Source organism: Pinus tabuliformis, chromosome X (assembly GCF_031772625.1).
Source record: "Pinus tabuliformis cultivar Carrire ecotype Pingquan chromosome X, CPIR1, whole genome shotgun sequence".
Taxonomy (NCBI): domain Eukaryota; kingdom Viridiplantae; phylum Streptophyta; class Pinopsida; order Pinales; family Pinaceae; genus Pinus; species Pinus tabuliformis.
The window spans coordinates 261,688,559-261,706,542 of NC_142308.1; the positions used below are offsets into that span (position 1 = coordinate 261,688,559).

The window sequence follows — 17,984 nt, forward strand, 5'->3', positions numbered from 1 at the left end:
ACTCATTAATCAATATCACAGATTTTTGGGGGATTCCGACAAGGCTGGCCAGATAATAGTGTATTGTAATAAAACTAAGGACATTGGATCAACCACAATATTCACGTCCATCCTCAGAGCCTGTCTAATAATGTCCTACAGAGAATGCAGTGAATAAAGCGCCTATAGAGGTTCATCCACCAGAATGGGTTCACCAAGACCTACCGGCTTTCACTACCTTACCTATAAGCCATGTGCTATAGTCCCTCTCACAAACCGCTAACTGGGACAAGGAATGGCTAGTACGATTCAACGGATTCGCTAGGTGTTGGAATCCCGTGTTCACTTTTTACTTACGGTTGCTCCTTTTTAGGTGCCCAAATATAACTAATAGTTTGAAGTTGACACACTCTTAATAGCTGACGTCGGGAAACCTAAATTTTGGAAACATCTGACAACTTACTACTATATAGCTCCCAGACAAAATAAACAAAAAAATCAAGGATAATTCTGTACATACAAATCATCAACGGACTCGAGATACCACCAATATGCTGAAGTGAGATAAGGAGGGACTCATATCATGTATAGGAATCCCTTCGACGACTAGATTTGCTAAGGCAGCAGCTTGGCAACCCTTTCTACGAAGAGGTGAAGACAAATTTGGGTGCATGGCCTTCGGGACTAATGAAACTGGCAAAGCTTGTGATGATAAACACTGCCTTTGGCTCAATTGCCTACCCTATATCTGCTCCATAATGGATGCTCCCAAAATTGCTTAAAAAGGGTCAGTCAAATTCTCCGCCTTCCTTTCAGGAACAAGTTGATATATAAAAAACACCATAAAACAACCACAGTGACAATGAGAAGTCCACATCCGATGACTTGGGGTTGAACCCATGCAGACCTTTTTTCGAAAAGGAAGCCAAAAGGCATTATGATTTCTTTAGCACATCCAATCATCGAAATTATAGCTACGGAGAGACTTGGGGTTGAATCCAATGCAGAAACCTTTTCTGGAGAAGATAGCCAAAAGGCTTTACAATATCTTTAGCACTTCCAGTCAACAAGGAGAAAGGTGATTTAAATGAAGTGCTTGAGCAGGGGACGTTTCTAACAGTTTATATCTAGAAACTATATCACAATAGAAATGTCTATTAAACAATATCATACCCTTGTTCAAAAATTAACCCAAAGTTTAGTTAAATAATATTTATACAGTTTCTTTGTGATTATGACGTAGGGAGTTGTTTATACATGGTAAATGGAGGGAACCATCCGTGCCAGATCTAAATATGTGGACCAAAATCAACACCTTGGGGAGCCCCAAAGAAGTAATCAAACATATGGATGATTGCAAACATACAGAATGTTTGTATTGATAATTACAGGTGTAAAGGGGTAGGCAGTAATTGAATACAAATGGTTCCAACACCAAAACAAGAGTGAAGATCTAAATAAAATGTGTAAAGCATAATAGTCCACAAAAGCAGGGCATTTTGCAATATTTGTATTCTTGTTTAATACATTCTGGTTAACGACATAACTTTCAAAATGATGCAATTCCCATTAAATAATATCATCATATATGTCCTTGGAATTAGCTCGTCTATAATGAGACGCTATTTTTAATTAATTTTTTTTCGATGGGAACAAAAAAAATTCATTCTAGACACATCAATGAAGTCAAAATGAATACAAGCCTACCAAACTAATTCTAATGATATCTATAAAAGTTCACTAACCAACGTTTGAAATAAAATTAATGGTTTACCTCAATAGAACCTATAGAAGACCTTTCAGGTCAACAAACAGCGTTATAGGTCACATTCTCACTAACAGCAAGGCAAAACATTCGTTGGGCTAAAACATTACATGTGTTCGACATGACTAATAACAGCTATTTCTCAACTGAAAACGATATTTGTCCACTTGATAAAAGTGATTCGTGTAAATTAATCTTCATAAAAAATTGCACAGGAAAATGATAGCATCATATCCTTAAATGTTTAGCAAATGTGAAATGATTTCCTCAAATGTTTCGAATGAGGAATGCTTCAGATCTCCAAGCATCTTATAGGTCTTGAACAGTCAAGCCTGCAGAAGACAGGAAAAATGAAATAAGCAACAAAATTAAAAGTCAATTTGCTTCAAAACACAGCCAAACACGATAGTGGGACACTGAATCTTTTATGTTCCAACATTTTTATCATAATGCATTATTTATAAAGCCACTCATTCATTTCATTATATTCCCTCTTTTTGCTCAAGTACAGACAAAACAAATTGTACAATCGTTCAGCTTGTACTTTTACAAGTGACATTAAATTTAGAGATTTGCAATTAAAATAATCCTGCAAACAATTATAGCCAGGATAGTAAGATGCACACAGCAAGGAAGTGCATACGATTTCACCCCAGGAAAGAATGTGACCTCATTTGGTAATTTTCTTCATAATGCATTATTTATAACACAATTAATTGATTATATTGCATTTATATTTGTGCTCAAGTGCAGACAAACCCTTATACCTTTATGAGTGACTATTTATCTATAGAGATTCACAATTAAAATAAACCTGCAAACAATTAACCTTGATAGTAGAGGCACCCAGCAAGGAAGGGAACAAGTTTTCACCCCAAAAAAGAGTGCCATTATTCGATAATGATGGGATCAGGAGACACAACTAACGAATTTGAGAACCATCATATAAACATATATTGAATAGCATGGCACACGCTAACACACAAAATTGTGCAAGTCTTTAAGGCTGCTAACTGCACCACTAGATGTGTCAGCCAGAAGCCTTGCTACATAAAGACATCCATTTGAAAATATGGGCCAAGCTTACTCTTCCATGCATATATCAATAATTCTAATTGCAACGTATGGACCAGCTATAAATTAACAAAGCTATTGTTTTTAACATATTAATATTCCCTTCATTTTTTATTTTTGGAAATAAAACAAATATGCATGTGGCCAGTAAAATAAATGCCAGACAACACATTATCTACTTCAGCACATCTGATAGGACGAAATATCAAGACAAATGCAACCTGAGCTGGCATTTGTGTCAATGTCAAAAATAAATCTACGGAAACAAATAAAAAACAAACAAACTCACTCCAAATCCCTGATCTACTGAAACTGATTCAAGCAGCCATAGATGCAATGAACAAAGAAAGTGCTGGAAAAATCCACAAACCTGGTGGCAGTGATTGCTTCAGCTTGTCAGCCTTCTCTGAGTCAAAGACACAGAGAGTGTAAAGGTACTTTTTACACCGAACCTTGAACTTGACAACATCCTTGCTCCTCTTTATCCTCACTGAACGCGCATCCTTGCGCCGTGCAGTGAGCAGAAAATCTTTGATCTCATTTATTTGTTTCGGCTACAGAAGGACAAATCACCAAGTTTATATCAATATTAACTTTCAATTCCTTTTAAAATTCCCAAGCAAACAACATTAACCCATGAATAAAAAACATTATTAAAGTGAAGATCTCTGCAGAAACAAAATCATTGATCAAGCATATCATCATATTTCATACCACCTCATAAGAAGAAGAAACAACTGGATGGTGCACAGATGTTAGTTGCCAATAATATTGTATAACAAAATTAACTATAGCTAAGATAAAGCAATCTACAATGCACAGATAGTTTTCCAGGCATTATTACAAATCAGAAAAACAAAGACTGGTCGCTAGACATCCAAATAATAAAATACAATGAAAATTTACTACATATTTTATTTGCCAAATAGATATTCACCTTAAGAAAATAATTATAACCTTAATGCCTATGTGAGCAAACAGCATAATAAACGTCACAGATAATCTTTCCGTTAGGGACCTGTCTGTCCAAATATGATATACTATAAGTCCAAAATAGCAATAAGAATTAATTTGTGATTTCTTGGGAGCTTATGCATTTTTAAAATGCACCACTAAAAGAATCAGACCTTGGCAAATCCATAGAAACCTGCTCAATCTACTTAACGGACCCTGCAATGACAACGAGTTTCCTCTGAAAATAAACTTATGCATCCAAATTCTTATTAATATAGCTTATAAATTATGATTAATAAAAAAATAAAAATAAAAATCTAAGGAAAAACACCGTCCAACTGATATTTCCACATTTTAATTAATATAGCTTACAATTATTAAACTAAATAACCAAAAAAAATAGTCAAATATAAGTCTTCCAAGATGATAAAAGATTGTTGTCTAATTTTTTTATCTTCTTTTGCAGCTATGCGTCTGGCTGGCCCAAAAGCCAACCTGTTTAAGAGGCCAAAAATTGTCCAGGTATTGAGCATTGAGCTTGGAAAGCTCCTGGAGTGGATTTCATACTGTTAAAATTGGCAACTAGGGCCAAATTCTACTTTTTGAAGAAGATAATTATTGCATTAAATTCTTCTTTTCGATAGGACCAAAATCGACCTAAAGATCAACAAATTTGGATAAGGAGAAATATATTTTTGAAATTAAACCCTCGTGTATTTTATCAAGGTCAGCTTGGGGTTAATTTTACAAGTGAAACCACTCTCCTCCTCCTATAAAAGGGAGTTTCCTCCAACCTCATTTGATCATCTCACACACACTGTTTACTCTCTGAAATAGCCACAGGAAGAAGGTGTTTCCAGTGAAGGAGGAAGGGCTAGGTCAATTTATTAACTACTTCTTGGAAGGGCTGTTTGATGGGCTGAATTCCTTAGCCAGAAGGCCAAGTCTCCTAGGGACAAGTCTGGGCCTATGTGTGGATTGTTCTGAGCTTTCTGATCTTCTATTGCAGGTCCAAGGTTTGAGCAAAGGCTGCCGCTGTGTATAAAGGCTGATCTTCTGGGCATGATCTTTATGGTGAATCTCTCCTAAAAGCAAGCCGCACTTGTTTGGGTCACCTACAGCCAGGCCGCAGGCCTCTGGAGGCCGAAAATCTACAACTAAAAATCTGCAGTCTGTTATGCCTTATCAGGAGGTTGTGTAGTTGGTTTTTGAAGCCTAGAAGAAGGCTTAAGGGCAATGAGTATTTGGACGGACTGTTTGAAGGGAAGTCACAGTCAATAGAAGGTCTAAAAGGTAGTAAATGGAATGCTGTAGCAGACTGTGTTTATGCCCTAGCCAGTCCTACCAGAATTGCAGAGAAGACGCCAGTCCTTGGAGCTTGCAAAAAATGCCAGATTTGCAGCTTTGTTTGAGCCATCTCATGTCTGCAAAGAATGCCAGATTTGCAGCTTTGTTTGAGCCATCTCATGTCTGCAAAGAATGCCAGATTTGCAGCTTTGTTTAAACCATCTCATGTCTAAGGGCAGTGGTATTAGACCTTCACATTTGCAAGTCATTTTGACTTTGAATTATTGTATTCTCTCTCTGCTGAACATTTGATATTAATGATCAGAAGAATTGATAAAGGGTTTTCCCCGTCTTGGGGTTTAACCCTGGCTTGCGCCATATCACTGTGTTCTCTTGTCTGGGCTGGCTTGAGCCATATCATTGTGTTCTCTTGTCTGGGCTGGCTTGAGCCATATTAAGGGCAATGAGTATTTGGATGGACTGTTTGAAGGGAAGTCACAGTCAATAGAAGGTCTAAAAGGTAGTAAATGGGATACTGTAGCAGACTGTGTTTATGCCCTAGCCAGTCCTACCAGAATTGCAGAGAAGACGCCAGTCCTTGGAGCTTGCAAAGAATGCCAGATTTGCAGCTTTGTTTGAGCCATCTCATGTCTAAGGGCAGTGGTATTAGACCTTCACATTTGCAAGTTGTTTTGACTTTGAATTATTGTATTCTCTCTCTGCTGAACATTTGATATTAATGATCAGAAGAATTGATAAAGGGTTTTCCCCGTCTTGGGGTTTAACCCTGGCTTGTGCCATATCTGGGCTGGCTTGAGCCATATCATTATGTTCTCTTCTGTTCCAATGTTGTAGGAAACGTTCCCCCCGCCCCCGCCCCCGCCCCGGATCTAACCCCCAAAGCACGGTCTGTACGGATGCGTCCAGGAAGCGCCTCTTGAAATTCCCAAACGCATTTTGGACTGATAATGACGCTTCCTGGAAATTCCGGAAGCATAAGCGCATTTCGTACGGCGCTTCGGCTGTACGAAATAGGAAACGTCCCCCCCCCCCGGATCTAACCCCCAAAGCACAGTCTGTACGGATGCGTCCAAGAAGCGCCCCCCGAAATTCCCAAACGCATTTTGGACTGATAATGACGCTTCTTGGAAATTCCGGAAGCATAAGCGCATTTCGTACGGCGCTTCGGCCGTACGAAGCGCTGTGCTTCGAAGGCCGAATCGTACGGTTCCCATACGATTCCATACGCGCTTCGAACAAGTGTGCCGCACGGCCTAAGAAAATTGATTTTTTTTTTCGGTGAGTTTGCTTGTTGGGGGTGGGTCCACCTTGGGTTAGGGTGAGGAATGAAGGCAAAAAAAAAATATAAACATTACCATGAAATGACTCAGGATGTTTGAGGGTGGTTCAAGCCTCGTTGGACTTCATATGGAGAAAATAGAATTTCATATCCTATTCAAAATTCAGCAAATTTAACAGTTTTCAGGAATTCAAGATCAATGGGATTGTGGCATTTCATTAGATTATATCAAGTATGAAGGTATGCCAAACTTAACAGTTTTCAGGAATTCAATATCAATGGGATTGTGGCATTTCATTAGATTATATCAAGTATGAAGGTATGCGATTAGCATTTAATAGAGAGCACCAAGCCTTATATGTACCCTAGTGTTGGTGGTGTTAATTGTTGAACTCCTTTGTTACGCCCTTAGCAAAAAATTACCTTTCAATCAAGTCAAAATCATCGATCAAGCATGTTAAGCTTTTTCTACCATATTTTAAGTCTTGAATTAGGTAGTTTGATCAAAACTGGGCAATGTTGACTAATATCCCCAGACAATCGAGGTAGAGGCAAAGGCTAGACAAGAGGAGAAGAATCAAGATTCTAGATGGTTGTTGCATCTAAATGGCTGATGCTCGAATAATTAATCATTAATGCACAATGGATGCTATATCTATCTTGATTTATGCAAAAATATGCATGTTTTCATGTCTTCTACAACTAATTTGGTATTTGGGATGTTTGTTTTGAGTATAAATGCAAAAAATATATATATATATATAGCAGATGCTTCCGCAGACGCTTCGCTTCCGAGATTATTGGAAAATGACGCTTCCGCGTCCCCGCTTCCAAAAAAACGTCCCCGTTTTGTCCCGCTTCCAAAAAAACGTCCCCATTTCGTCCCCGCTTCCAAAAAAAGTCCCCGTTTCATCCCCGCTTCGTGCAACATTGATCTGTTCTCTTGTCTGGGCTGGCTTGAACCATATCATTGTGTTCTCGTCTGTTCTCTTGTCTTGGCTTGTTTTCTACTTCTAATGTTCAGGTTATTTCTTCAGTTACTGTTTATATGATAATAAGTTATGTGATTGCTAATGGAATCAAAATGGATTGGTAAATGGGCTAAGATGGATCAGTGAAGTACCTAAGTAAAGAACATGTCCCAAAATTTAACACATACCCACTCCTTAATCCCTCTTAAAACCTTCTGTGCTCTTTTGCTGCTTAATCTACTGCCTCTTTTATGTTTTTCCAATGTTTCCTTTGAACAATGCCACTTGACGATGGAGACATGGTTCAGCATCGAGAACAGCAGCAAGGCAGGCCACACACCAAGACTCCGTTCCTCCAGAAACATGAGTAAATGGTCGGGGCCAATTCCATCCTGGGTTTTTTTGAGTCATGTGTAAGGTTTGAAAATCTTCTGGTTTTTTCTGATCTATCCCTCTTGACTTGATCTTTTCAAGTCTTATGTTCCCAATTGTAGTTTTTATATTGACTTAATATAAATCTATTCCGCTTTTTCTTCTGAAAAAAAATGGTCGGGGCCAATTGCTATGTCCGAAAAAAAGTTACCTGATCACAGCAGGCTTGGCGGGACAACAGGGTTTATAGTCGGTGCTTTGATCTTCGATACTGTTTCACCTGCGCGAGTAGTGCTTGTCTAATGTCCATCTAGTGATGTTAAGGTTCTCTGCAAAACATAGCAAATGGAAGGTGACACGGTGAAGGCCACTGAGTCAAAGGGATATCCCTTTCCTTTGGGTTGCGATAATCCCAACATGACAGTTTCGGCATCCTTGAGCCAAAAGGGTATCTCTTTTCCTTCGGGTTGAGATAATTTCAACTTGCCATCTTGGATGGTCAAAATTTCTAAGTTCACCTTCGCTCGGATATGGCCACTTTTATCAATGGGGTGTTGTCTTACTGGTGAGGATAGCAGAATATTGATCAGCCCACCAGGGAAACCAATCTTGCTGTGGTATGCCTCGTCTGAATAGCAAGTGAAATTCAGACGGACGAGACCAACTGCAAATCCCGAGTGATGTTGGCTGAAAAGCTGCCCCTCCGATTTGGCACCTAATCCTAAGGAAGACCGTTAAATATGGTTGATCCCCAGAGGGCGTGTGTGCGCTCTGTTAACGCTGTGTTTCATTGTTATTTAGCCTGCTGGAATGCAGCACTGGGCCTTGGACTCCTTACCTAAATGATGGATACTGATTTAGGTAAAAGTATTATAACTATCATGCACGCAAACCAGTAAATCTCCACTGTAACAGGAAAAACATGATATGCTGTTATAACAAACAAATAATCCATTACGGTATCGATCTTACCATTTTGCTGCACCTATGGCTCCTCCTCCTGCTGCGGCTGGTAGCTGTTGCCCCTCTTCTCCGGCTTCGCGTTGATATGGCTTTCCCTTTTCTATTACTAAAGAGCAAACCCTAACGCCCAAAACCCTACTTCCCCACTAAAGTTTCTCGATTAATTAAATAAAAAAAAATCGAAAAACCCTTGATGGTTTTCGTACCTTCCGTCTGCACTTTCACATAAATAGTGCGAAAATACGCAGTTTCCGTCACGGATGACGGTATGTTAACTGACGGACATCTTATTGACGTTGTTTCTTCGGTATTTCCGTTTGACTTCTAATTGTCATCGGCTTTATCCAAATCAGAGGGCCTGGGTTAAAAAATAATAATGGTGATGGATTATTTAAAAATAATAATAATTTTGTATAATATTTAATATGATTTGGATTTAGTTAGGAAAAAAATTTATTTTAATGTTCATGAGGTTAAATATGGAGTTGTCTTTAGTGTGATTTTTTGGATTTTCTAGTGCCAGAAAAATTGAGGTGAAATCTTGATTTGTGTTATTTAAACTAATTTTTTTACTGCATATTTGGATTCAACACCCTGAAAAACCCTAAGACACTTTGATTGTGCATGGATTACCCATCAAGCTTGTGATTTCAATAAATCACTATCGGATTTTAGAGAAATTTGATCAGAAAAACCCACCAAAAAAACTTCCAAAAAGTCGCACTAAAGACAACTCTGTTAAATATAGTTTATGGGACAAATTGCTTTTTCATATGATTTTTGTAAGTGACTATTTTCTTGTGAAGCCTCACGATAAATGTTCCCAATTCCTCGACGAACTTCTCGTTGAATACATTATCCCAAGAGCTAGCTATCAGAATATCTGCATAATTTTCCCTAGTGTCTTTGAAGGCCTCACATTCTAAAAAAATTGTTTTTCTGTATCCACTTTTCTAGAAGAGCAAAAAATACATTCTCTTTCCTCCCACACTTCTTTTCGTCTTTTTTAAGGCTATATTCCACCACTGAGTTTATGTAAATTAGTCTCCAACTATATTCATTGGAGAGGGTAGTAAACACTTTCCCCCAAAATAGCCTCATTATGATCTTTGTGTAGGTTTTAACCCTGTACAAAAATTACCTGCATACGAATTCTAAAACACAGAAAATAAACAATGGCAGAGCATAACACGTAAAACACATATACACATAGATTTTCCCTTGGATCCCAAAACCGGGACTACCAGCTTGATTTTTCATTATTTTCCTTTCAATGTTACAATACATATTTATACATGCCGAAGCATCCAATACCATGGACTGAAAACCATCGCGTCCAAAACCATGTGCGGAAAACATGCACAAAACCATAGGTAGGTCCGCTCAACCTAATATAGGGTCCAAAACCAAAATTTTCCGGGGCGCATAGAGTGGGGTTACCTACACCCGTCAAACCCCCTGTGACTCCCCCCGCTACGCAATCGGCGCAGCAAACGGGGGGCTCTACCCCCCTTCTAACCCCCCAATTAACTACATGGGCTAGTCGTGGAAAGAATATAACACAACCCAGCACTTTGATTAGCAAGAGTGTAATTCATCACGCTGTCGTTAAGGGATTCGCAAGTTTAAATGTAAGCAAGGGACAGAAACTTGAAATATAAGAAGTGGCGCCTTGTGGGAAATAGGTAGGGACATAATGTTTATGGTGTTTTTTATGATAAGTATGTTGTAACTCAAAAAAAAAAAAAAAAGATATAAAGTTAAAGTGTTTGATGTTTAAAAAATCGATAATAGTTAAATTAAGGCTTATGTGATCCATAACAGGTTTATGAGAAGAGTCTTCAGCGAAAATCACATCTAAATTCATATTGTCGACGCGTTTCGAACCAACAAGTGTGGTTCATCCTCAGGACGAGTTGAAGAACCAGATCAAGGCTGCATGTTAAATAGGGAGAGCGGTTCATCCAACGGCTATATTTGACTGGGAATACGGTTAAATTGACTAACCCACCGAGGTAAACATGTGATGAAGAGTTACTATGACACGATTCAACTCCTCGTGTACAATTAAGGAAGTGGAACCGATACGACAAGACCAATTTGACCTTCCTCGGGAGCTACAAAACCCTTAGGAGACAACCAACCCTTCCAAGTGCCCAACCCTTGAGACAACTTGATGTTTTGATGATCTAGAACCCCAATCGCTCCCATGACAAGGCATCGACTAAGACCTTGTAGTCGCTCCCACAACAAAGCATCCAAGCGACTGCAGTCTTTTATAGGTAGTTCTGTGTCAGCGACCCTGAGGGCTAGGACTCAAGCCTCTGCCCAGAACTCCATGAGACTTCCAAAAATGATAAATGACATTGAAACAAAGATACTAATGCAAAAAATGAACAAGGACTTGAATAGACCCCTATTAACCATGACAGGCATTCTGTCAAACATATCACGAACATGTAATCTACAGGTCATAGCAATACATTTGAACATAGGGATCTCATACTTATCTGAGAATCATCAAGGAGGATTGATGTCACCTCCCAATAGCTGCATTGTTATGTATCAAGGCATTCATTCATTAACACTTCATATGCTAATCAAAACATGATGAGAACCATACATCATAATTGTCATAAAACATGCTTATAACCAACAAATAACCAGAGATACATCAATGATGAAATAACCATTAAAGCTACATAATGACAAGCACATTTACTCATGAAATATCGAAGGGAAAAGAGTTCTTATTAACACATGCAAATCCAACAAAGTCAAGGACTTCCACGTACCACCCGACCATAGTTTGAGCTGAATCAAAACTCTCTTTCATCCAATCACCCCCGTGCCATATTCCAAGCAAAAATGTGGGATCTCATGGAATAAATCAAGACAACCAAACCAGGGCTTTCAAAGGCAAAACCACATCAACCCTCAACCAGTGATTCCACCTCACGGTCGGACACCACTAACCATCACCAGATTGGTCTCTACCCAAGTTGTCCAAGGCTCAAGAGCGTTTATTCCAACCAAGGCTTCCAGGACTAGTAACTCAACCCATAGTCGTTGTCGAGCTCCAAAATATTTATCCAACCAGGGCTTCCAAGACTATTAACTCAACCCACCAAGGGCTCCAGAGCATTTTCCCATCCAAGGCTTCCAGGACTAATAACTCAACTCAAGTTGTTACAAGGCTTCCAGAGCGTTTGTCCAACCAAGGCTCTAGGAACTAATAACTCAACCCACAGGCATAAGGAAAATGAGCACCAAGCATAAAAACAAAAGTAAAACCCACAACATCATGGTTGTCCAGGAAAATGGCAAGGCTAGGCAAAACCATTGTCAATCCAGGCAATCCTACATGCCAATGATAGATCATATCCAAGAAACTACATGCATATGTCATGAATGCCAAAGCTAGCAAGGAAATCATACATGCAACTCAGTGCTTGCAAGAAAAACCCGTTGTAGTTGTTGATCTCGTTGTCCCCTTGCTCTTTCCCACTCTTCTTTTACCTTCTTGCTCCAAATCCCAAGTATGCCACACTCCTCCAAGAGTGCTCCAAGAAAACACCAAGTGTCCAAGAGTATGAGAGAGAGAATAGAATGAGAGCTCCAAAAACTGAACTGACAAAAGGCTCAACTAACAAAAAAGCCATGAATTGATCCTCATAATCCTTTTTATCATTAAGGCCTCTAATTTCTTCATTTTCCTTATTTTCCTTCAATTTCCTCTTCACATGCAAGTTGTGACCTTTCACCTTCTTTTTCTCCTATTTTCCATTATTTCTTAAATAAAATGTCAATTTCCATAACCATTAACTAATCACAAGTGATCCCTGAAACTATGTTTTGCCCAACATTCAGCTTGGAATACGTGTCCCATGACTTTGGTTACTATTTTGCCTTTATTAACTTTATTACATGGATTTTTTACTAGGGATATTACAGAACCCTCCCCCATGGGGTAACACCGTCCTTAGTGTTCAATGACTCCTACAACTAGCAAGACCGTTGAAAAGCAAAACATACCGCCCGTGGAGCTTTATAACTTAGCTTGATGTAGTATTTACAATATTCAACGTGCTGAAAGCAAACCAACATAACCAACATGACAACCATACCACTTATTGGAGCTTTATAACACAACTCAATGTGGTATTTACATACATATGCATATATACATATAGCAAAACACCATGCCAAAACATATACCAAAGGACATCTGCTCAACTAGCAAATAGAGAAGGATACATAGTCTGCATTTGATCAGCCATCTCCAATGTAGCTTCATCAGGCCCAAAGTGCTTCCATTACACTTTGACTTGCTCGAGTGCTCGACTTCGGAGCATGAGCATCTTTCGTTGCAAAATGTACTAAGGTTCTCACTGGAGTTCTCCTTCTAGCTCCACTTGCAATACAGACCAATCAATCACATGATCAACATCTTTAACATACTTCTTAAGTAATGACACATGGAAAACACCATAGACTTTCACTATCAAAGGCAGTGCAAGTCAATAGGCTACTAGTCTGATCCCCTTAAGAATCTTGAAAGATCCACAATACATAGGTGCCAACTTGGCACATGATCCAATCCTCAAGGAACTCTTCTTGAGCTTGATGTGCAAGTACACTTGTTCCCCAACCCAAAATTCCTTAAACAACATGTTTTGATTTGCATCTCTTTTGTCTATCTTGTGTTGCCTTTAGATTATTTTTGATTACCTGCATTTCATGTTCCATTTATGTCGATATGTTTAGCCCCATCAATACCTTGTTCACTAGATCACTCCAATTGATGGGAGTATTACAACTCTACATGTAGAGTGCCTCAAACAGACTCATTCTCAAAGACTCTTGATACCCATTGTTGTAAGCAAACTCAACTAGTGGAAGATACTCTTCCCACTTTCATTGTTGATGCATGACATACATTCTCAACATGTCCTCCAAAATCCTGTTGACCCTCTCTATCTGTCCATCTATTTGCGGATGATAAGTTGTGTTGAAGGCCAACTCTGTACCCAAACTTGCAAATAAATCTTTCCAGAATCTAGAGGTGAATTTAACATCCATGTCTGACACAATCTTCTTCGGAACACCATGCAACCTCACTACATATCCTATGAAGACATGTGCTACATCAATAGCTGAATAAGTAGACTTCACTGGAATGAAGTGCGCTACCTTAGTCACTCTGTCAACCACAACCATAATAGAATCATGTTGTTTGGATGTCATCGACAAACCCGTAATGAAATCCATGGAAATGACCTCCCATTTCCATTATGGAATTGGAATCAACTATAGTAATCCACCTAGATGCTTACACTCTACTTTTACCTATTGACAATCCAAACATCTAGCCACAAACTCTGCCACTTATTTCTTTAAGTTCGGCCAATAGTAGAAATTATTCACTACTGTCAATGTCACTTGATATCCTGGGTGACCTAAATATGGCTTAGCATGAAATTCCCTCGAGATAAGCTTCTTGAGCTCACTGTTATCCGAGACATACATGTTGTCCCTAAATCTGACCAAACCACATGTTGTGAGATGGTAATCCACATATCGATCATTTGTACGCTGTTGTAACATGTGCATAAGCTTCATATACCTTTCATCTTGTTGTCCTTCTTGCAAGATCTGATCCTGTAAATTTGTCCCATAGAAGCTCATAGTTGTTATGTGATTCACCTGTAGCCTTCTACTAAGAGCATCTGCAACCCTGTTCTCTTTACCTTTAAAAAATCGGACTTGTTTATCGTGACCAACCATCTAGCTTGTCTGGAATTCAAGTTTGGTTGGTCAAATAGATGCCTCAATCCACTATGATCGCTCATCAATATGAACCTCCTGCCAAGAAGATAATGTCTCCACATATTCAATGCATTGACGATCGCTGCCAACTCAAGATCATGTGTTGGATAATTATGCTCGTGCTCATTTAGTTTTTGTGACTCATAACATACCACTTGTCCTTCCTGCATCAAGACTCCACCAATTCCTCTCTTGCAAGCATCTATACATACCACAAACTCTTTGTCCTTATTTGCAATCTTTAAAACTGAAGCATTTGTCAACAACTACTTCAACTACTCAAAATTGGCTACACATTCATCTGTCCATTCAAATTTCTTACCTTTCCTCTGCAATGATGCAATAGGATAGGGAATCCAAGAGAAGTTCTTTATGAACACACTATAATAACCTGCTAATCCCATGAATGATCTTACCTCATCCACATTTTTAGGAATTGCCCATTCCATGATAGCTCTTATCTTTTCCAGATCCACTACTATGCCTTCCTTGGAAACCACATGCCCTAAGTAATGTACCTGTGTCTGAAATAAACTACATTTACTAAGCTTAGCATATAATTGATGATCTCTCAACAACCTCAAAACTTCTCCTAAGTGTTCGGCATGTCCTTCCTCATTCTTGGAATATACCAATATATCATCAATGAATAGAATAACAAACATGTCCAAATAAGGATGCAATACATTATTTATCAAGCACATAAAAGTAGTTGGAGCATTAGTCGAACCGAAAGGAACTATAACAAACTCATAATGCCCATACCTGGTCCATAAAGTAGTCTTGTAAATATCCTCTTCTTTGATGTGTACATGTCAATATCCTGATTTCATATCAATCTTTGAGAACATTGTTGCTCCCTTCAACTGATCAAACAAGTCATCAATCCTCGACAACAAATACCTGTTCTTGATGGTCACCTATTCAACTGCCTATAATCAATGCACAACCTGAGAGTACCATCCTTCTTCTTCACAAACAACATTGGTGCACCCCAAGGTGACACACTTGGCCTAATGTATCCCTTGTCAAGCATTTCCTTCAGCTGCAACTTCAATTCCACTAAATCTGGTGTGCTCATCTTGTATGATGCCTTTGATGTTGGTGTTTCCCCTGGTGTCAACTCAATAGAAAAGTCCACTTCATTGTGAGGCAACAACCCTCAAATCTCTGCAATAAAAACATCCTGAAACTGTTGTAAAACCATGTACCTACTCAATACTTATGCATCGTCAACATCCTTACCTTTATCGCTAGAAATATGCACTGCAAATAACACACACCCTTTCATGTGACTATGTTTTGCCTACATAGCTATAATCACTCTCACTGACGTTGCGTTCCTTTTACCCTGCAAGATTCTTTGTTCCCCATTGTCATCCAAGCACTCAATAGCTTTGTCGTAACATTCCACCTTGGTCCTGTGAAGATACAACCAGTCCATACCCAATAGCATATTGTACGATCCCAATGGAAGTACATTCAGATGCGTTGATGTAGACATACCATTCAATTCAAATGCACAAGCTCTTACCCAATGATGAACTCTTTTCTTGTTACATGTAGCCAACTGCACTAACCAAGACTATGCATGCACTTCTTTATTCAAACCACACTTATCCATCATGTCAGGATTAACATAATTACAATTAGATCCAGGGTCAATCAAAATAGAAACAACTTGATCAAAAAGCTTCATGTCCATCTCGATAATAGATGCCTGGTGATTTGCTTGCTTGTTATCTAATGTTGCATAAATATGAGGAACACTCTATTCAACATCCCCCGCTGTCTGTGCCTCCTGAGCACTGTAGATCTACGGTTTTCCACCCCGATGTTGTGGACAATCTCTCTTGCAATGCTCTCCCCCATAAGTCCAACACTGCAAGGGCTTCCTGTAGAGTTCCATAACTATTTTGTTTTGACACCCTTTTTCCTCCATTTTCCTCTTTTTCATCATCATTATCAACTCAATAAAAGTAGTAAATCATAGATTTTGATAAGGTAAAAAATCTTATATATCTTATTTTTCATATTCGTTAATGTGCCTTATTGTTATGTTAAAGATTGCATTAGCTACAGAATTAATATGATTCTACAGTTATTTTATAAATCTGCAGCTACATCCATGGTTTGCGGGGTTATGGTGCGCCAATGAAGCAAATAAGCACATGGGTAGTTGAGGATCGATCCCCTCATGGATCTCCTCCTATTTGATCAAGCCAATTCACTAAAGGAATCACACAGTGGCGCGGTCAAAGGCACGGGTCAAGCACGTAGCAGCAGAAGTCTGAATGCATCACATTTCTCCGATTTGCTTTCCAAATAGCAAATCGACGAGATAACACTTTTTTTGTTTAGTTTCCAATTTGAATAAGGATTGATTAATAGACCTATAAGCGTAGAAGTCTCAAATTGTTAAGCACGCATTTTATATATAAGTATGTATCCTCTGTAAAGGATAGGGAGGAAGTAATAGTTAATTTTTAAAGAATTGTGAAACAGACCTTTGTTTTCGTATTGAATTGAAGTTACCTTTCTGTGATTTGATGCATATGTGAGTGTGATTGACACCTACTGGATGCGGAGGGCCCCTGCAAACAGTCAAGGTTTTAGTTTATTTCATTTCATCATTTTATGTTGTTTTCATTTGATCACTTTCTGTTATCGCATTATCACTACATTCTAGTTTAGTTTCCTTACTTCGTTGTTTTCATTGTTTCATTATAACTCAGTTATTTGGTTTACCATTTCGTTATTTCGTTTGCGCTTACAGTTGTTTAATGGTTTAGTCCTTCAACGTTTTTCACTTAATTACAAGCAATATTTTTATTCTTTTAGAATTAGAACTTGTATATACTTTTTAGTCAGCTATTAGAAGATTACTTTCATGCTCTTTAGAATCAGAATTTGTACATATTTTGTAGACAAGCTTTTGAAGGATCATTATGTTAGAGAATCTAAGGCAAAGTAGTGTTATGGTGATTCTCCGAGACTTGATAACAATTTGTGAAGTCTTTTTACTTTTTATTAGTTAGCTTATACTTTTTCTTGTTCTTATTAGTGCATATGTGTGTGCTTCATCAAACTGCTACCAAAACAAAATAACAAGAACACAAAATTTGGCTCTTTGTCAGGGACAAACCCTCTCCACTCTTGAGAGGGAAACCATTTGTAAGTTTTCTCTTATTGAAGCTTCTTATTTGAACAATTTTCAAACCCTATACCCTTAACAAATATCTCCTCCAAGCATGTGTCAAATCCTTCCTCTTTCTGCACTGTCACTTCCGGCACATCTTCCTGCACTTTATCTTCCAACACTTTGTCCTTTAGGTTAAGAAACCCTAGAATATTAGAGCTCCTCTTCTTTGTTGTAAGGAGGACCTTCTTTGCTGACCTTGGGATACCTTGTAGACCTAACTACACATCTGAATTAGGCTTCTTATGTTGCTGCCCTAAATTGTTGTCGAGTCCTTCCTGCTCCTCGCAC

General features: G+C 38.6%; 1 protein-coding gene across 1 annotated transcript; it reads right to left on the reverse strand.

The window, feature by feature from the left end:
• Nucleotides 1–1,673: 1,673 nt before the first annotated feature.
• On the reverse strand, nt 1,674–8,831 carry LOC149139382 (large ribosomal subunit protein eL38z/eL38y). The gene is made up of 3 exons (XM_089449018.1): nt 8,675–8,831; nt 3,189–3,372; nt 1,674–2,076 (listed from the first exon to the last, which is right to left on the reverse strand). The coding sequence occupies exons 1-3, from the start codon at nt 8,675–8,677 to the stop codon at nt 2,054–2,056; spliced, it is 210 nt and encodes a 69-aa protein (XP_089305144.1). The 5' UTR covers nt 8,678–8,831; the 3' UTR covers nt 1,674–2,053.
• Between the last annotated feature and the right edge of the window lie 9,153 nt (nt 8,832–17,984).